Genomic DNA, 21,371 nt, shown 5'->3' with positions numbered 1-21,371 from the left:
CCTCTTCTCCTGCTTCCCGGCATATGCCAAAGCTGCATCCTCTTCCTCTTCCTTCTTGATTCAGACTCCTTTGTTGCTACTTCCCGTCTTGGTCAGCCGTCTAATCTCTTCCTGACGAAGAGCTGCCCATAATGCTTCCCAGCCTGGAAGATTCGCCCTGCCTAGTATGCTCTGGACAAATGTCTCCCACTCCTCGGAGACTGTGTTTAGTGCGGTCCTCACCATCAACTCTTGATCTGGTGTGGCCCCTATGGAAGTCAGTTGGTCCCTGATCTCCTTCAACCGACCGGGGAAGTGATCTATTTGCTCCCCCTTCTACATCTAGTATGACCGCAACTAATTCTCAAGTAACATCTTCCTCTGCACGGAAGTATGATGATACAATGTCTTCAAGGTGTCCTACATCTCCTTTGCTGTTTCCTTCTCGGCAATATGCTGGACCACATGATCCTTGACCCCATCAAGGATGATGCATTTTGCCTTGGCCATTGCCTCCTCGTGCTTCTCATTATTAGTCGGGTCAACTAGGATAGCCACTATTCTTAAGGCGAAAGCCTTGATGCGATGTCTATCTAGAATGGACAGGATCCTGGCCTTCCAGACCACAAAGTTGGATGCCCCGTCTAGCCTGTCCTGATCCCTCAATCCATTCATGGCCATCTCTCTGCTCTTTCGTTCGACTCCTCTGAGTCTCTACTTCCTTTTGGAAGTTCTCTCTTCGACTCCCTCTGAGTCGCTACTTCTCGTCTGGAAGTTCTCTACTAGACTCCCTCTGAGTCCCGATTTCCCTCCTGGAAATCACCTGCCAATCGTCAAGTGACACCTCTCTAATCTCTTGTGTGCCTGCAACACTGATCCAGATTCCTTGGCTAGAAATTTGCCTCGTTAGCGACTCCCTCTACCTTGGTTTTGCCTTGTTAGGTATTGTGCTGCCCACAACGCCCCACCAACTTCACTCCTCGTAAACTGCCCACAACTTCCTATGCCCCAACAACTGAAGGATTGAGCCTCTAGGCTCTGCGCAATCCCGACATTGGCTGAAATGCTTCCCTAGACAATTGCGTCAACCCTCCTGGTCTCTGCGTGACTCTGCATGATCCTTTTCTGCCCTCCTCAGCCTTTGCATCGGCCTCTCTCTAGCCCGGACTGATGACGTAGTCCCTCTGTGTCAACCCTTCTTCTATCGCTTTCTGCAAGGAACAACTTTTGTCACTGGGGACAGCTGTTTTCTGCTGCAAATGCTCTGCTTTGGTTGATGCCTTCAACTCTCATGTGACCTGCGGCTGCAACCATGCTCTGATACCATGTTCAAATTTCTAAGTCTATCCGTTAGAAATTTTATTTGTATTCTTCTGGTTTATTTCTCCTACTCGTTAATTACAAAAAAGTTATTTAAACATATAAACATCAAAATAATCAGAATACAGTCTCAACCATCTATAGATCAACAGCTGAAAGAAATAGCAAACACACAAGTGACACCGTTATTTTTGGACAACTCATCCTTGGAAAAGCCCAACTTGGGAAAACTGGTGCAACAATTCTGAGGGTTATTTTATTATGCAGTATTTCCTTGAGTACAATTGGGTGCCAAATTGGCTCACCTGATAGAGAAAAATAGCTGATAGTAATACCTCTCTATTCGAAAGCGGATATTCAGAAAATCTACCCCCAAAACCCTCTCTAGCACAACTGAAGCACTTTGTTAGCCCTCCTGGCCTCTGCCTCATCCTCAAACCCCTATGCGTTAGCCCTCTAAGGCACTGCGCAGCCTCTATGGCCTTCTGCGTTGCTCCTGCTGCCCTCTGCATAGATGATGTAGGCCCTTCTGGCTTTGCGCTATCTCTGCTGGGCTCTGCGAGGCCTACTCTGGCTTCTGCGTTTGCCTCTCTGCCTCTGCGTTGGTCTCTCGGCACAATCTCTGCTTCTCTGTCTAGTACTCACTGCCCCTCGTTGCAAATTGATCACTGATTCGACTTTACTTAACAAACCCCGCTCTAGTAAATCAAATGACTAATCACTCTAGTGTCTTCTCCAACTGACCCTCAAGCCTCCTCTTATACTTTTGATATTGAGTCTTCAATGGCCGAGATTACATCTCTAATCAACGGCTAAGATTAGATTTTTCTTCATCCATGTCCTTTAGAACCTCCTAACCCAGTTTTATATTAATACCCAATAATATTTTATTTTTCCTAAGTTTATACTTAGGAACTCCATTAAAAATATTAATTATTTTAATATCTCCCAAACTGGGTAGAATCTGCGTTAGCCTTTTCATCAATTTTCATGGCTAGAGCACATCCGATGCTACCCCAAATCAACAGAAGGACCATTGGGCCCTACCATTATATAGTGTGACAACCAAAGTTTTATAAGGTTGACAGATCACACAGTTTTTCATGCTAGGACAAAGCATATTAATAATAAGTATCACTGTATTCGAAGTTTGGTACAAGATGGGTCGTGAAGCTACAATACATCTCCACAGATGAACAAGTGGCTGATATATTAACGAAGTCTCTTCCTAATAAGAAGCTTGACTACTTGAGAAACAAGCTTGGACTTGTAGATATCTCCTCCCTAGTTGAGAGGGAGTGATGGACACCATATTCTCCATGTGTCATGCACTAGACTAGGACTAACAGCCATAAGTCTAGTGAAGGAATTGGTAGGGAGAATGGAGGATTGGATAAGCATTTGGGACAGATACTACCTGAGGATTGTGAATCTAAGATCAAAGTAGTCTCGTGGACCGACACTCTTTGAGGATGAGGTAGGGCATCCAAGATAAGAGTGGTCGAAGAGGACCAATGTTCTTTGAGGATTGGGAATCCAAGATAAAAATAGCCCTGGAAGGACATACTTGTTGAACATCTAGATGGGGTATGTCCGTTGAGAGGCTATGGTGTTGGTGTCCATATGTATGCCTCCCAACATTGTGCTCTAATCTTGTGGAGAGTTAGAGTTTGTTAGTCAAGGCCGTGCTATATTGCAATTTGACAATGTTGGTTATGATTTTGATGCCTGATGATGGCTTATCAATCTGACTCTTCTTATGAAAATATTTCAATTTGAGTATCCTTGTATCTTGTTGTGTAATTATGAATACCTCCCTAGTTGAGAGTGAGTGTTGAAAATTGTAACTAGGTTTGGTCTCCATAATTATCTTTATACTTGTATCAATGTATATTTCATGATAAAGCAAAAAGAAGAAAAATAAAAATTATTATTGTTATTAGTTTTCTAGTCAAGCATGTTCTGCATGCTTCTAGGGTTTACTAGAGTCAAGAATAAATTTCGTCATGTGTAAGTCCCATTTGGACAATTTGTATCAAAAGAAAAATATTATTTTTGAGTTTAAAAGAGTCATTTTGACCCCCAAGACCAAGTCGGCCCCGCTAGGAGAAGTCGACCTAAAAGAGGCCCAATTCGACCACATGGATGGTTATAAAAGGAAGAGACTTCATCCTGCTTTTTACACTCTCTCGCACAAGTTCGATCTCTAAGCAAGAAAGGAAGAAAATAAGTGCGAAGGCCAAGGAAGAGGGAAATCGAAGGAAGAAAGGAAAATTTGAATTTTGTGCTTGTTTCTGCCCACACGTGCGAGATTTTTGGGGTTATTCTGCAAGTTGGAGGGCCGAAGTTGCAGGTATGAACTGCAGATCTGTGTTGCAGGGCCAAAATTATGAGTTTGACTAGATTTGGTGAAGTTTGACTAGCATTGTATTTGTGGACTTTGACTTGTTTGAGGAAGGTTATGAAGGAGGTCTGACTTGGGGCTTGTGGAGGTCTTGGTCTTGGTCTTTGGGTCTTGAATATCTCACTTTGATTTGATTCTATAAGAAGAGAATTTGTTTGGATTTTCCCCCTTGTGCGGTTTTTCTCTGGCTTGGAGCTTTTATTGTTGAAAAGTAATGTAGCTATGGTCGCCAATTTTCATTGCAAACATAAGGAATAAATTAATTTTTTGGTCTCCTACAAGTCAGCTCGAAGGTCTTCATGTCGGCCTACTAGGGCTAATTAGCCCTCTCAAGACGCCTATGTATAAGTGCTCGTTGGCTCTCATTTGACCACCACAATCACACAAGATTGACTTGCAATCACAGGAAGGAGATACCACACGTGTGAGGAAGAAGAAATGATTTCTTGATCTGTGTTGACCTTATTCTTTGGTCTGAAGTTAACCGAATTTTGTCTTGGGTATTTTACTTCTGTTTTGGCTACCATCTTGTGTCATCTAGAAGGCCGAAAACATTAGAGATGTGGATACTTTTGCTGACTGTAACTTCGCACCTTTAATGTGACATTGACCAGAAGTTGACCGAGGATTTAATTGCAATTATTGGGCCAAATATTTGACAGTTTGTTGACATTTCTGTGGTATTTTCGGCCTCATACTTCAGTCGCTACAGGCCTAAGTTTCAGACTCTTTGTGCAACCCTTACTCATAGACAAAAGTGGATTTTCTGCTTCTATGAGCAGACTTTGATTGGTATTTCATTGTTGACCATTTTGTTGGAATATTTTGATGTACTATTGATGGAAAAATCCTCTCTGATAAGGAAAGAATTTTTAGGTTTCCCCTTGTCGGTTTTGCCCTAGCTGTGAGCCTAATCTTGGTGTCTCTTGTCTCTTGCTTATTGTCTATTGTTCATTGTCAACTGAGATCTCTATTTAATGCTCTTGTTGAAGAATTAATGGTTGAAGTTTTTCATGTATAGCTACTTGTTGATTAAAGGATAAAGAAGGAACTGTTTGTATCAATAGAAGTAGTTATCAATTGTGAAAAACTATTCTAGTCATTGCAACACTAGAATTGCAACATGGTATTAGAGCTTTGGTGAAGGAAAATAGCAGAGATATCGTCTTGAAGAGCGCTTGAAGAACAATTGAAGAGCATCTTGAAGAGAGTTTGAAAAGTTTTTGGGTTCTGTCCTCTATTGTGACCGGTAATCTTCATCATGAATTCTTCCTTCATGAAGACTGAAGGCAAGCTTGAAGGAGCCACTAACTACAGGGCTTGGAAGGCAAGGGTTGAGATCATTCTTGAAATGAACAAAGTCTTGGGAATTGTCATAGGTAAAGTCACTGAACCATCTGATCAAACAGGAAAAGATAAGTATCATGAATATGATATTTTGACAAGAATCATTTTATTGGATTCTGTTAGGGATCATTTGATTCCCTATATTGTTGAACATAAGACTGCTAAGGCTATGTACGATGCTATCATTGGGTTGTATACCATTAATAATGTGAATCAATCCATTAATCTAAGAGGTCAACTTCGTAATATCAAGATGAAAAGAATAACATAGTGGAATTCAAATTAGAGACCAACTCAAAGTCATTGATGAAGAAGTATCTGATAGAAATTGGTAGCTGTTGCTTTGGGTGATTTACCTAGATCTTGGGACTCATCTGCTTCAGATATTAGCACAAGACAGAATGTTCCAACCTTTGACAAGCTATGGGTAACATGCACTCAAGAAGAGTCAAGTTTCTATTCCAGAGGAGAAATTGAAGATCCAAGTATAGAAGCATTTGCAGCTCATGCTAAGCGAAACAAGAAGAAGAAATCAAATTTTGGCAAATTCCAAAGAAGTGTTGGAAAAATACAAGGTTCAAGATCTGCTTCAAGGAAGGACTCTACCTCTCATAGAAGACCTCCTCCTCCATCTCCAAGTAGAAGAGATAGAAGGGATAAAGAGACAACAGAGATAGAAGAGACATAAATGATCTAACAAATGTTCAATGCTTTCGTTGTTAAGCTTATGGTCACTATCGAGCTCAATGTCCTCAAAGGAGTTGAAGAGATGACTATGAAAGGGATGATGATCGTAAAAGAAGAAGAAGACATCATGCATTTGTTGCTGATCCAATTGAGCCATCTTCAAAGAGGAGGCATAGGAGTAGTGATTCTGAATTTGAACACTCAATTATTTGTGCACTTACAGGTTCCATTGAAAATCATGATGAAATTTGGCTTGTGGACAGCGGTGCCTCTAGGCACATGACTTGAAACCGTGATTATCTTTCTGAATTACTTGAAAATAAGTTCTCTCAAAAGGTCGAGCTTGGAGACAATGAAAAATATGAAGTCAAGGGCATTGGTACATCACAGTGTTGATAATATCGGTATCGGGAAAATATCGGCGAGGGTCCGGAAAATATCTTATCGGCAATATCGGCGCAAATATCGGCAAATATCGGCAAGCATAAAAAATGCATAATATATTCATTTTTTTCAGATTTCTAAACATATAAAGCAATAACAACATGAACTAAACACATTGGCACATAAATATGAAGAAGGCATTGATATATATGATGTCAAATAGAAATGATACATCAAACTTCAAAGGCGATACCAAATCCTGCTGATCCCTGATAATTGTCCAATCAAGGACTCAAACAAAATAACATCACATATCCTACTGATCCCTGATAGTGATAAATTGATAATTGTCCAATCAAGGACTCAAACAAAATAACATCACATATCCTGCTGATCCCTGATAGTGATAATTGTCCAATCAAGGACTTGGGAAGTCTGCACCGGTTGTGACCAAGCCTACTTCAGTTGAAGGTAATTACGCAAAGCTGACTCTGTTATTAACTTATTATTTTGCCTACAAAAAGCAGGACGTCTTGACTCTTGACTGTAATGGACATTTGGAAAACAAGGTTCCAATTTCTATTCCTTTGAAGAAACCTGCTATCGGTATGTTGACTTAATGAGATGCAAGCTGAGGGACCTGTCAGGTTTTCAGAAGGCCATGCAAGAAAATAACTTTACATATAAACTGCTCACTTATCATGGAGTATTCTACCAGAAATTGCTGTGAAATGCAATCATTGGTAAAAGCGAAATGTTAGGGTGAATTTAATCTTATCTACCACCACTGCAGCAGAGGAAGTGCACCCTATAAAAGAAAAGCCACCAACAGCATCCAAAACAGATTCCAAAAATAAAGCTGTTGTTAGGCATCATCTGGTCCATCTTTAATCTTATCATCCATCAAATAAAACTGTATGTAAAATGTTTTTACAAGTATGAAACCATACAGTTGAAAAAAAACAAATTAATCCTTGGATTTGTTAAAAACAGAGACTGAATGCCATTTATATTTCTTCTCTAGCTAGCTTTAATGCCATTGTGCATAGAAATATTAGAAAACCACAGTGAAATTTCTCTATAGACATTTCCTGTTCTGGTGTATCAGTGCTCTAGAATACATGTGAAGTTTATTTCACAGGATTTTAATACTCTCAGTTAATACTTATATGGTTTCTGTCTACACTGACAGTTCAGCTTCAAAAAACGAAATGTAACACTGGCAACGCAGACAGACTCTCAGCATTCATTCCATACGCAGTCACATACTTGATGGCCACTACCTCAAACATCGTCACAGTCCAGGCATCGTTGTGAGGAGAAGAGTCATAGTGATACAGTCTCGACATGATTGTAACAAGTAAAAGGGTTTGGATCTGTCTCTAAGCAACCCCGACATAATCTCTAAGCACTGCTACAGTCTCGAGTCCAGATAATGGACGTGCGGGCAGCCAAATAATGGACGGGCAGACAGATAATGGACGTGCGGGTTGGTGTCGGATTCAAACCCTCCTTCGCAGCCAAACCCTCCTTCGCAGCGTCTCCAGCTCTCACAAAAACGAAATGACGTGAAACCACAAACTAAAAAACCAATTTATACAGGCCGCCAACGATATTTTCCATTGTCTCGCGATATTTTAGAAAATATCGCCGAAATATCGCAAATCTCGCGCGAAATTCAAAACAGGCAAATATCGCGATTTTTTGGGGGCGATATTTCGGCTCGCCGAAAATATCGCGATATTTGCGAATATCGCCGATATTTTGGCGATATTATCAACACTGGTACATCATCTTACTAATTGGAATCCAGAGGTAATGTATGCATTAACAATATTTTATATGTTCCCGGTTTAAAGAAGAAGTTGTTGTCCATATCATCTCTTGAAGACAAAGGATATAGAGTTGTGTTTTTTATGGACAAGTCCTAGTATGGAAGAAAAATGCATCCTTTGAATCTGCTAAAGTCATTGGGGTACAAATTGGAGGACTATATCGTCTCCTTGGTTGTTCATTCCAAGCTCTTTTTCACAACACTACAAAACTTAGTGAGATTTGGCATAGAAGGTACACTCATATGCACTACAAAGCTTTGGGAAGATTGAAAGATATTGTTAAAGGTGTTCCTGAACTTAAGACAAATTATGATGGAGTATGCAATGGATGTGCCAATGGGAAAAATGTTAAAGGAAGATGCACTTGCGGTGATAGTAGATCCAGAGGAATATTGGATCTTATACAGTCTAATGTCTATGGGCCCATGCTTGATAAAGATTTATAACCATATCTATCTTTAAAATCATGAACGATGTCTTGTAAAGAAGTGAAAGAATCTTCAGGACAATTATTAAACCAATTCAAAGCATCACCTTCTAAAGAAAAAACAAATAAACGCATTTTGACATCTTTATGATCACATTGGGGAGAACTACAATATATGAGCATTATACGAGAAAACCTACATAGATGCTTTCTAACAACAACTAAATCACCACCCGAGAACAAAGACAATTTATGAATGGCCACTTCCGGAATATCATGGAGAACATCAGTAAAATGACACGGGGTAAACGAATAATCCATGATGAATAGTGAGGGACCAAATGGATGATAGAGAGAGACCTCTACTCAAGAAAATGAAGAGATCCGCAAGAAGCGAGCTTCGAGTAGAAATTCTTGTAGAAATCAAAGAAGTGGAGTCACCACTTGAACATGAATCTAACTCTAGGATCCAAAAGGAAACAAACAACCAGATATAAGGGAGGGCTTCTTGTTTGGGAATAAATAAATGAAAAGAAATGGAGTCGCCATCCAAACAAGAAATGAACCGAGAAGTCCAGGTGCTAAAGGTGCAGATGAAACGGTTAACGAGATGATGAAAGATAGGGCAATGAAAAGATCAAATGATGCTAGGAAAATATATGTCACTTGACAGGCTAATGAATGGCAGAAAATATGAGATGATTAAAAATGATGAGGAAATGTTGTGAGGACCAAGGATAGAAAAACTCTATCCTTGGCAACGGCGCCAAAAAATGTTGTCGCGCAGAGTGTCTAGGCACTGCGACAATGCTCAGATCAGGGGCTGTCACCCTAATCCCTGATCTCTCTGTTTAAGCCGTCTCCCTAAAGCAGGCTAAGGGGGGTAGACCCTATGGGATAAAGGAGAACCAACTGAGAATCAGTCGGTTTGGGAGACACAGCGAGGAAATCAAATACTCGATTTAAACTTAGCAAGACTTAAGATTTAATTAGATTTTAAATTATAAATACCAGTGCCTTTAACGATTTTGCTAGGTAAAATGAAAACCCAACAATTGATTAGTTATTGGTGCAAAATGTCTAACATGTAACGAGCATTAAGAAACTCAAGCAATAATGATCAATTTCAACGTTTAACAGATGCACGATGCTTTAAATTTCAAAAGATACAATAATCTTAATCAACCAGGAAATTTAACAATTCACCAATCTTGATCCCAGAGCTAAAAGATGTATGCTTAGAGAACCAAATTCAGGAAAATCTACCACTCTCCAATAGTTAATCTTTAAATATAAGAATCTAAGCACACTTAACTATAGTAAAATGATAAATACTGATACCACAACAACTTTAACACAAAAGGACACCCAGAAGGAGATTTAAATTTGACAGCTCAATTATCCCCTAGGTGAATTTCTCAATATGTGCTAAGCTATTTTTTTTTTAGGAATTTTTATATTTTTCAATTTTAAATTTTTTTATCAAAGTTAAATCAAATAAAATTTAAATGAAACCAAAAATCGAACCTTTATTTTTATTTTTTTATGAAAAATTAAAGTAAAAAAAGGGTGAAATAAAATAAAAATAAAAATAAAAATAAAAATAAAAATAGACCAAATCAAAATTTTATTTTTGTTGAAGTCCTCAGTTAAAAATCAACAAGTTATATACATCCTAACTAGAACTATGCATATATCATAAAAAAAAAGAAAAATAAACTATACTAACCCTAATCAGAATACCTAAGCAATGAGACTTTAGAAAGTAGAACGAGCTTTTTGTTTTCACTGTATGAGGTTTGCAGGTGCGCGTGAGGAAGAGAGCTCGACGGAATGGAGCAAGGGACGGAAGAGTGGTTGTTATTGGAGGGGCATCAACAGATGAGGGCGTAGAGCTTGCGAGGACAGGTGATGCAGATCGAGCAGTTTTTGTTTTCTGTTGTGTGCAGGCGCATGACTAGGAGCTGCATGTGAGGGTTAGGCAGGTCGATGGATGGAAAACGCACGAGCAATGAGGAAAGCAAGGAAATGGCGGCAATTTTTTGCAGGTTTGACGGAGCTCGAGTATGGAGCCACACGTGGGTTGGACGTGCGAATGGGCAGCAAATGTGAAGGTTGAGAAATGGAGATGGTAGCTGCGTGGGATTGAAACAGTGCAGAGAGCAAATGAAGGGAGAATGAGGGAAAGGGATCATAGCCGCAGAGGGAGACTGCGTGAGGATGTCAGGCAACATGAGAGGAATGGCTAGCGAATGGGGAGATAGATACTGCAGATGAGGTGAGGGTTAAGGAGAAGTCAACACAAGTTTTTATGCAGCGTTTGGGGGAACAACGTAAGGGATATGCATATGCAGGCAGCAAAATGGAGGGCGTGAAGTATATATGGCTGCGGATTTGCTGCGTAGGGAGCTGAAAATGGGTAGCTGCGTGAGGAAGGAGGAGCAAGAAGCGGATTGAGAATGTGTTGGAAGGTCTTGGCAGCACGCAAATGACAGAAATGCATGGTTTAGAAGGACTGTGGATAGGTAGCAGTTAGGACTACGTGAAGGTAGAGGCAACACGTAGATGGAGGGCTTTGACAAGCAGCGTGGAAATGCCAAAGAGGCAGAGACGCAAGCTTGGGCAGCAACGAGGGCTTTACACAACCTGCTTTAAAAAAAATATCGAAAAGTTTTCTTGTAACAAAAATGAAACCCCAGAAACCCAACTAAATAATTACAGTAATCACAAGCTAAAGGCTCTAAGCAGCCAGATCTATCATTATGCCACACATATTTTTTTAAAATTTTAAATTTAAGGTGAGGTGCTTCAGAGAAAACCCTTCATGCATCAACAATGGAAGTTCTAATGACAAGCCTGGGATTCAATCAAGCTGGGCCCTTCAGAAAATGCTGATCGGGAGTTGGCTGGTCCAACTGAAAACTTCCCCGAACGCTCGACGATCTCAAAATCAAAAAATTTCCTGCACAACTCAATTCAACCATTAACATAGAGAGAGAAAATGACAATAAAATTCAGATTTAATGGAGATACCTGCCATTATATTCAGAATTTAAACTACCATTCAAACCCCAGTGATCAAACAAGATACCTGTGCTTAAATCACTCTTCATAAAGCTATCACCAATGGCTGAAAATAAATTTATGCATGAAAATAAAACATCTTACAACATTTCCACAAAGAGTAACACCAGCGAAAATTAACCCCAAAGTCTTTCTTTATTGCACATGAAAAACGATTACAAAAGAGCTTTCACTTAGCACACGACTCCAAGATCGAATGATCTCAACTGACAACTGACCTTCTATTTAAAGATAAATCTTCCAATAGCTAGTTCGAGTGATCCTTGTCAAAGTGATCTCGATCGTTGATGAGGATCAAAATTTCTTTTAATCTCATCCGTCGAAATTTTAAATTATTGAGGAAATTCGAAATTATCAATTAAATGCATTTTAATTAATTCAAAAATTAAATTTTTGAATTAATTTCCTCAAAAATTTGACTTTGACTTAACCCTAGGGACCAAGGGCATAAAATTTAGCAAAATAATCAATTAACCTTAGTCCCTGGACCTTTTAAAATTTAATTTTTTAAAGGACCCTCGAATTTAGCCTTTGGAAAATTTAAAATTACTTAGGACCTAGGACTTATGAGGGGATAAATTATTTTTTTAACTCTCAAGACATTTTACATCATGATTTTTTTACATTTTTACATCTCAAGGGGGAAAACGCATTTGAACAAGACCCTCACAGACTACCTAGTTTTGTGACACAAATATAATCTAGCAAATCAAGCAATTTGTAATAAAATAACCTAACCAAATAGTTAGAATTATTCCCAAATCACTTTTACATAGACTCGTTCTAGCACACTAGGACTCCCCTAACATTCTAATGACAAATCCATTCCAACTTTGGGGCAAGGCTGAAGGAAAACTCTACCGATTATGGATCGGTGAGACAAAAAATCTTCCGGAATGTAGATCATCACCAGAAAATTAGGTTTACCTAGGCAATTACATACATGACACAGATCTGCTAAGATTATTTACAATTTACACATGCAGACTGGGTTTACAATATAACATGATCATGCTGATGATGATACCTGGATGCCAGGAACACATCGATCAGGCGCTACCCCTTTTGCGAAAAAGGGGGTGTACTGCTATGGGTCATTGACACATAGTGGTCAACACACATCATTGAAAAAGTTTGGGAGAAAAAGGAAGAAGTCTTTTGTTGCTTTGTTGATTTCAGAAAAGTGTTTGACTCGGTTTCTATGGATAAGCTTTGGCACAAAATGGAGGAACTTGGGGTACCTAAACATTTGAGAGCAGCTGTGCATAGGCTATATAAAGAGGTGAAAGTCAAAATTAGAACTTCAGCAGGCATTTTTGAAAGTCTTAGAAGCGATATCGGGGTCAAGCAAGGTTGCCCACTGTCTCCTACACTTTTTGCTTTATATATCGACAAGCTTGAGGAGTGGTTAAATTCGCAAGGGGGTGATGGCATATATTTGGGCAAGTTTGTTATAAGGCTTCTTTTGTATGTAGATGACCTTATTTTGATTGCTAAATCAGCTCTTGGTTTGCAAGAGCACTTACTATCCCTTGGGCATTTTTGTAGAAGTATGGGGATGCAAGTCAATATTAGCAAAATGAAAGTAGTGTTTTTCTCTAAGAAAAGAAAACATAACTAGCATAAGGTCTACTTTGAAGACAACATTCTAGAAGAAGTTGCGGATTACAAATACCTCGGAACTGACTTCAACAAAAATCTAAGCTGGAATGGTTGTAGAAAGAAAATAACTTTGGGGGGTTGGAAAGCATTTTATGCTTTTCAAAATAGGTGTAGAGAGGCAGAGTTATGGGACTGGAAAACCACTCAATTTCTTTTTGGGCTTCTAGTGATTCCGGTGATTCTCTATGGTTGTGAACTATGGGCCAGCGGTACATCCGACATGCAGTGGAGACAAATTGAGAAAATTCAGAAGCGTTTGATTACAAACAAATTTAAGATTAAAAGTGCAGTTCCTTATGCTATATTGTTAAGTGAAATAGGGACTGCTCCTGTTGAAGCAACTGTTATGGTGCGAGTCATAAGGTATTTAAAAAAAATTGAGCAAATGGAAGAGGGTAGATGGCCTAAGGTTGGCTTTGTGGAAGAGCAAAAAAACTTGGATGCAGCAAAATAACAAATGGTTTAGTAAATGGGGTATTTGCTTGAACGCATGTCCCATAAACAACAAAGATATAAAATATTTTGTTATCGAAAAGTTCCACAAGTGTAATTGGGATAAGGAGCTAGGAAGAAAGAAAAAGTACTATATTGAATTGTTTAATCCCACTCATAGTCATCAACCAAAAGCATACATAGAGGCCAATATCTCTTGGAGAGCCAAAATTCTTATTGCTTAGTTAAGGACTAATTATTATTAACTCTGTTGTGAAATAGGGCGCTGGAAAAGGCCAAAGGAAGTGTGAGAGGAAAGAGTATGCATTTTTTGTTCTTCCGGAAAAGTGGAAACAGAAAAACATTTCAATTTAGAATGTGAGGCCTTCAAAGACAACAAGGAAAGTTATGCAGGTATGCTGGCAGCTATCTCTTGGGATAATCTATTTAGCGAGGGGTTTGTCGAGAAGCTAGGAGCATTTATTTTGAAGCTTCACAGAAAAAGGGCCGAATACATCAAGCAGATGAAGAGGCAATCTGTCCCTTAGGTTATCTTTAGCCTCGTGGACGTTAAAATAATTTCTTTCTTCTTTCTTCTTTCTTTCTTGTTAGCTAATCTTGGCTCTTTAAGTGCTATTATGATCATAAGTGATAACAAGACCCATCATTCTCTTGCTAATTGTGATCTCTCTTGTCTTCCTTCTTGCTTCATTTGGGATAATTTCCTTAAGTGTTTCACTAATTTCTCTCATATTGAATATCTAAAATAACTTGTCTTATTGGAGTACTCAATCTAATTAATTGTCTCATTGAAGTCTTCACTCACATTTTTCATTTCATTCTAGGATTAGAAGTGTATATTAAAAAATAACCTCCAAGTATAAGCTTGGTTGATAGAAAGATAAGATCACTCCTCTCTCTTGGCTTGTGACGTTTGACCCTTGCACCAAGGTTAAAACAAGTGACCTTGCAGTTCTCTCGAGGGTAATCCTTTGTAGGAACGGAGGCACTTGGGTGGTTAGAACTCCACGGGAGGTATTGTTAATGAGGCATGAGCCCCCTTTCTTTGGACTTCTCTCTACAACCTACATTCGAGACTAACTCCAATACAGTTGAGAGAAATGATTCATCTAGAATAGGCATTCTAATTAAAATTTACCAAAACCCTGCATCTCACTTAGTTTTAGGTGTCGCATCTCATATAGGATAGTTTCTCATCCTAGCAACAGTAGTTCGTTCGCTGACTTTGTATCTTAATTCATATTGTGCAAGTAATTTGACTCCTAAGGCATTGATATTTAATCAATAATTTCAATAAATTTAATCAAGTGATTCTTAAATAATTAAACTTTCCAATTTTTCTTAACCAAGTTGCTAGGCCATTCAGTTGTGTCTCCTGAACTCATCATCTCATCCATTGGGACTACTCCCCTTAGCCTGCTTTAGGGAGACAACTTAAACGGAGAGGACAAGGATCAGAGTGACAACCCCTGCCTTGAGCGTTGTTGCAATCTACTATACAATTTGAACAACAACACGTCTCCTCACCATCAGGTACAATAATTCATTAATGCATCTAAGTGAACCAAGCAAGTTAATCTAGGGCACAAATGAGAATTCATAATGGGTTTCCCTTCCAAATTTGGGGCCTTGAACATGTAATAGTGTGACCTCCCTAGGTAGGAGTGGTTAATAAACAACCCTATCAGGTGTTCCAGCCCCTAAAGGGAAAGACATGTCCAAGGTACACCCTTCAAGTGATAGGGGTCATGTGAATAATGATTGGGTGGATAGGGCAACAGGGGTCTCAAAGCCAAATGCCATGGGTTCAAGGGTGGTAATGATGAGGGACGTCCACATATTTGGGTGTATAAATGTAGGAAGGAGTAATCATGGTACATGAATTACTTCGACCTTTGTTTTTCCACCCTTCTTCATTTTCCTTTTGCCTTTTATTGATTTTGCTTTTGTTATATTGCTTGAGGCTTCAGGGGATGAGAGCATGTTGTGAAAGGTATAAGTTGTGACTACCCCCTTAAGAGGGGCAGTTCATCGCCCAACAAGGGTTGGGACATGCATGCATTCCTTAATGATGTGGGCAGTGCTCATGGGGCCCTAAAGAGCCAAGGTGATGGCCATAATGATAAGGGGGAGAGCTCATGTTTGGCCTCTTTCCACACACTATTTTTAATGTCTCATCCATCTTCTGCATTTTGTGATATTATTTTTCTTTCATATGTGGCCATGATATGCATTTAATCCCTACATTTTTTAGCAGCATCAACCTCCGCGGTAGTGTTCCAAGCTCGACCCAAGCATGTGGACAAGGGGAGGGGGAGTACCAAAGCCTTGTGGACCCAGTGGTCATGTGGACCTAGAGAGAGAAGATGATGAAATAGGGCTTGTAATGTGTGGATGGAAGTGAAAAATGTGAATTGGGAAAATGGGACCGTGTTACCAAAATCGAGGTGTCCCAAGTAGTGCCCTTCCTCAAGCTATAAGCCAATAGGGAGATCCCACATGACTAGGGTTGAGGATTAACCCCCCATTTAAGGTGAGGGAACAAGACTACAGTCAAAGCCTTCATCCTTCTAAGTCACCCAATAATCCATATCAAGTGTGCTCAAGGATAAACAATCATAAGCACCTGATTGCACAATGAATGACATACCTTTAGAATTGTATGTCCCACCTTCAAACATACACTTTCGACAGATGAAAGAGGGGACATATCACTGGCGTAGGAAGCAGAGATCAATTGGCACAATATCGGCTACAGTGGTGGCTGTCAGGGGCTGTTGGCTATCGACTGAAGACAAATCTATGAGAAAATTTCTCCTATGGGGTCACCCAATGGTGGTGGGTAACAAACCCCAGTGAAACTGCCCCTATCACTCAAACGAAATCTCAATTTGACATGTTAAGCATTTTCTATCTTATTTCAATGCTTAGAGGGTGATATTAATGATGAGGATCCCAATATAGGCAATGCTTTTGATGATATGTAGGTATTTGTTGTAGCATTATTTTTTTTGGACTATACACTCTAGAGGCCATCTAGAGCCTCTTTGTTGATGTATTTTTAGTTCAACGTCGAATTGCACTCAATGCTTTTTTGGTTATATACACCCTTGCTATATATATGAGAAACTTTGCATATCTGTGTATAATGGTTTAGATTCATATGGATACACGTGAATATTTACGTATTTATTTCAAAATTTGAATATTTATGTATTTTTTGGTTGACTAATTTTTTGGTGTGGCTTTTTTCCGGTTCACAATTTTGGGGTCAAAGGGTTCAATGACTGGTCTAGTTTTCATAACATTGGTTCGTTGTCCATTGCTCATTTTCAGTTCTAACTTTTGAGTCTTGACTGTAGATATTAAAGACCTTAGATTGAGTCTTTGACTCATCACTTTATACTATTTTTGAGTTGGAGTGATTTCAATTTACTATTCTAGTCTTTAGACTTTAATATATTTATGATGTATGAATTCAATGTATTTCATTATTGAATTTGATTTTGAATCATGTTTATAACACACACACACACATAGGTATCTCCACTTGTCCCCCTTGAATTTCTCTAAAATTTATGGGTGCTCCCACACGTTCTCCCTATGTGTCTCGCTGTTCCTGCACCCCCCTACCTTGGAAAGTTGGTGAAACATTGCCTAAAAATTGTTAAGTCTGCTAGATTTTGAGTAGGATCTAAAATTCTACTTTGTCCATATGAAATCCACTGAGGTTGGAACCACTCTCAAACATCTTTAAACAATTGAAGGTAATGCTTTATCCTTTATCTTTCTATCTTTTATTTTCATCCTTTTACTTTAAGAATTTAACATTGCCATTAATCATATAGCATATTCTTAATATTACCATTGATTACATAGCATTAGTAGGGTCATAGGGTTGAATATTAGGTTGACCAACTCATTTTTAAAATAATTTGTGTTTGGTCCATATGCGCCACACAAGCATGTTGTACTGCCCCCCATATGCCATAGGGATGCTGAAACGTGATGTATGGATGCTGAAATGTGGGGTATGGCGCCTGAAATGCATTTCAACTGAGCTGAAACATTTTTCAGCTCAGCTGAAACGTGTTTCAGGCACGTTTTGGGGCTTCCCTACTGAAACACAGTTGATACCGGGGGGGGAGGGGAGTCTCCCACGTTTCCTGCAACATAGGTTTAAACGAATTTTGTATTTTTCTTGAGAAGAAGAAAAACAAAATGTCCATAGATATCTGGTTGGGTTGGTTAATTGAAATTGGCATACATAAATGCAGATAGTAGAAACATGATATCAATAAAAGCTTTACATATGTACTCTAGGAACATTCAGATGCAGTTTGAATTGTTTTGGATTGTGTTCCTTGCATGTAGACCTCATACAAGAATTCCACATGCAGGGCTACAAAACCACTTCTATATGGTATGAATGGCATCTAGTGCTTTCATAGACAAATTACAGCCTTGTAGATGGATTTATAAACATTCATTCAGTTTCTGGGTGTTTCCATATAAATGCCAACACGTAAAAGTTAAAACACATTGATTGTAGTGATTAGGTACTTCCTAGATCAAATTTCATGACGATATTGACTAAATTTCAGCGCTGTGATATTTCGTTTGACTGATTATTTCAAATTTTCAATGACAACTTATTGGCAAGTATATTTCTTGAACGCTGGGTGATTCTGAGGTATTTTGTGCTGTAATTTTGCAGGAAGCAAGTCTAGCTATTCCACTCTTTTCTCCAGTTATTGTACCTATGGCTCAGAGCTTTGGTCCAGTTCTCGCTCAGCTCACATCCTCTCCAACAATTCGTCGTGGGGTAGGCCATTTATAATGATCGACCCTTGGTTTGCAGTGCCTTTATGAATTGCTTGGTCAAGACATGCTGCTTCATTGATTTCATTGTTTCCTATCCATTAAATCACTTGTTCAAATCAGAAAACTTAAAACACCATTTGTTTGACATGGTCCACAGTGCTTATTATGTGCTTGAAATGCATCTCAGTTTTCTCCTCTTTCCGATTTGACTCCATTTTTCCAAAAAAACGAGTAAAATAAATTTAAAGCTGTCTTGTTACTTGCATTGATATGTCGTAAATGAACTTTGCCCCCCCCGCCCTCCCCCCCCCCGCACTCCCCCCCCCCAACTGTACTGGTTAAATTTAACCTAATTTTTGAGAAAAAAAAGAGCATAAATTCTGATTTCCTTAGAATCTTCCACAAGGACCCATCCTGTTGTACTTAATAGAAGACAATTTTTCTAGAGAAAGAAAGGTGGGTAAGGGTGTAGTGCGTTGCAGAGGGTATGCATCGGCTTGTATATGATTTAGCGCGTTCTTAAACATAAACCCAGTTCATGATGGAATCTCTTCAGACTTTATCATGTTTATTAGTTAAGGAAGCATTATCCTATTATAAGAGGTAGTTGAGACGTAAAAATACAATGTAACAAATTTATTGCAAAAATATTTTTTCCTAAAATCTAAGTGCTCTTGCAGAAGATCCAAGATTTGATATGATAGAGAGGGAGAGAGGAATATTATATAGATGTGAACAAAATACCAAAAGCAGTCAATGTTGTTTTTAATTATATCATGCATAAAAGCCTAAGGGACTAATGCATCTCCAAACTAAGTGACAAGTGCCATAGGTATGAAGAGTGAAGGAAACGAATAATAACCTAGTAGTGAGAGTAATAAGTACCAGAAAAAGGTCAACAGCCAAGATAATTACTCTCCCTCAACTAGTTCAAAGTCCTCCCAAATACCTTCTTTGGATGATATTGCACAATCTTGGATGGTAGTCAAGTACTGTATTCCTTTTGAAGGGGTGGTTTTTTTATTGTGCAAAGCTGATATCATCCTTGAAGAAGTGAAGAAGCTAATGATGATCTTTTATCTAAGAATCATACGAGAGCAGACAATTGTAAGAGGGCAGCAAGCAAAGAAAACAAAAGCAACACAACAATACATAGAGATGTTCGGACTGTACTTGCTTTACCCTTAATGTTATTCCTTTAACCAGGACTAAGAGTACATAGAACCTACTTTGCAATCATTGAGGTTGAGTAAAAAATATGGCCTTGAAATCATTGACTAGGTCAAATAGTAGTAATGTGAAATATAATACCATATTCACCAATGAAAGTTGTCCCCAGTTTCTACAGATCAAAAGGGCATACATGCTTTCCAATGAACTATGAAATAGTTTCGTAGTTATGCAATTCGAGTTGTTATATATTCATTTGTGTCTTCTAAAACTTGATTGCTTGAACCAGGTGTGGAACTAGGTTGAGCACTGTTGACCACTACTGGTCAACTTCCCATGCGGTACACCCTCTTTTCTTGGCAGAAAGAGATAGCACCTGAACGACGTGTCCGTGCCAGCCTACAGTCATCAACAACTTGATCATTTCCATTGTAAACCCAGTCTGCATGTATGAATTGTAAATAATCTAAGCAGATCAGAGTCATGTATGTAAAATTGCCTAGGTGGACCTAACTTTCTATGATAATCTATGTCCCGGAAGGTTTTTTGTCTCACCGATCCATGGATCGGCAGAGTTTTCCTTCAAATCTGACCCCAAAGCCGGGATGGATTTTATCATTAGAACTTTAGGAGAATCCTAGTGTGTTAATCTGCTAGATTCTAGTTGTGTCGCAGAACTGGGTGATTTATGAGGGTCTGTATTAAGTGGGTTTGTCCCCTTGAGATGTAAATTGTAAAAAAATCATCATGAAATGTGTCTTGAGGGTTGAAAATGTTTTAAATCCCCTCGTGAGTCCTAAGTCCTAGGTCCTAGGTGATGTTTCCAATGGCTTAGTTTGATGATCCATTTAAAAAATGAAATAAAATAATAAAAATTTAAAAAATTTAATAAAAAATAATAAAAAAACTTTAAAAATTTAAAGAAATGAAATAAATAAAAAAATAATAAAAAATTTAAAAATTTAAAAAATAATAATAAAAAATAATTTAAAATTTTTAAAAAATAATAATAAAAAATTAATTAAATAAATCGACGGATGAGATCAAGAGATGTCTTGATCCTCATCAACGGTCGAGATCATTTTTACATGGATCAATCGAACTAGCTGTTGGAGCATTTCCTTTATATAGGGTGCTAGGAGTCATTTTCAGATCATTCGATCTGTGAGTCAGTACTGAAAAAGCTCTTGTGTAATCTGATTTCTGATTAATAAAAGAAGACTTTGGGGTCCATATCTTGCTGGTGTTACTCTCTTAAAATGCTGTGAGATTGTTTCATTTTCTGCATATGTTATTTTCAGCCGTTAATAATAGTTTTCGTAGAGTATTGTGAGCACAGGTATCTTGTTCACTTGCTGGGGTTTGGGTGCTGTTAGGGTTTCTGAAGTAATGGCAGGTATCTCCATTACTTCCTGAAATCTAGCAGCTGTTTGCCCTCTTTATTGACAGTTGTTTTGAGCTGTGCAGAAAACATCATTCAAGGAAATTTTGTGGGCGTTCGGGGAAGTTCTCGGCTGAACCAGCCAGCTCCCGCAAGCATTTTGTGTTGAGCCCAGTTGGATTTGATCCTGGGTCTATCATTCGGTTTATTTTTTTCTAATTTGCATGGGAGATTTTCTGAAGTTTTTCACAGTGACAATCTGAAATTTCTGTTCTTTAAATATTTTCGGTGCTTATTGCCAGATCTGGCTATTAAAGAGCCAAAATCTGTAAATTATCAGCTATCTTAGGGTTTCAAACTTTCTGTCTTAGGGTTTTAAAATTTTGCTTATATACAGATTTTTAATTAAGGTTT

The 21,371-nt window shown here is 38.5% G+C and overlaps 1 protein-coding gene across 1 annotated transcript in view; it reads left to right on the top strand.

The window, feature by feature from the left end:
- The window catches only part of LOC149201213 (Gut esterase (DUF1350)), a 419,478-nt gene that overhangs the window by 232,215 nt on the left and 165,892 nt on the right, over nucleotides 1-21,371 (top strand). The window contains exon 7 of the mRNA XM_089402886.1: nucleotides 18,300-18,407. Within this exon, the coding sequence (XP_089259012.1) occupies nucleotides 18,300-18,407 (108 nt within the window). The remainder of the gene's footprint in view (nucleotides 1-18,299; nucleotides 18,408-21,371) is intronic.

The sequence above is a fragment of the Pinus tabuliformis genome, chromosome 2_1, assembly GCF_031772625.1.
Source record: "Pinus tabuliformis cultivar Carrire ecotype Pingquan chromosome 2_1, CPIR1, whole genome shotgun sequence".
Classification (NCBI taxonomy): domain Eukaryota; kingdom Viridiplantae; phylum Streptophyta; class Pinopsida; order Pinales; family Pinaceae; genus Pinus; species Pinus tabuliformis.
Note: the sequence above shows the minus strand (reverse complement) of the source record. Positions and strands in the feature narration are given on the sequence as shown.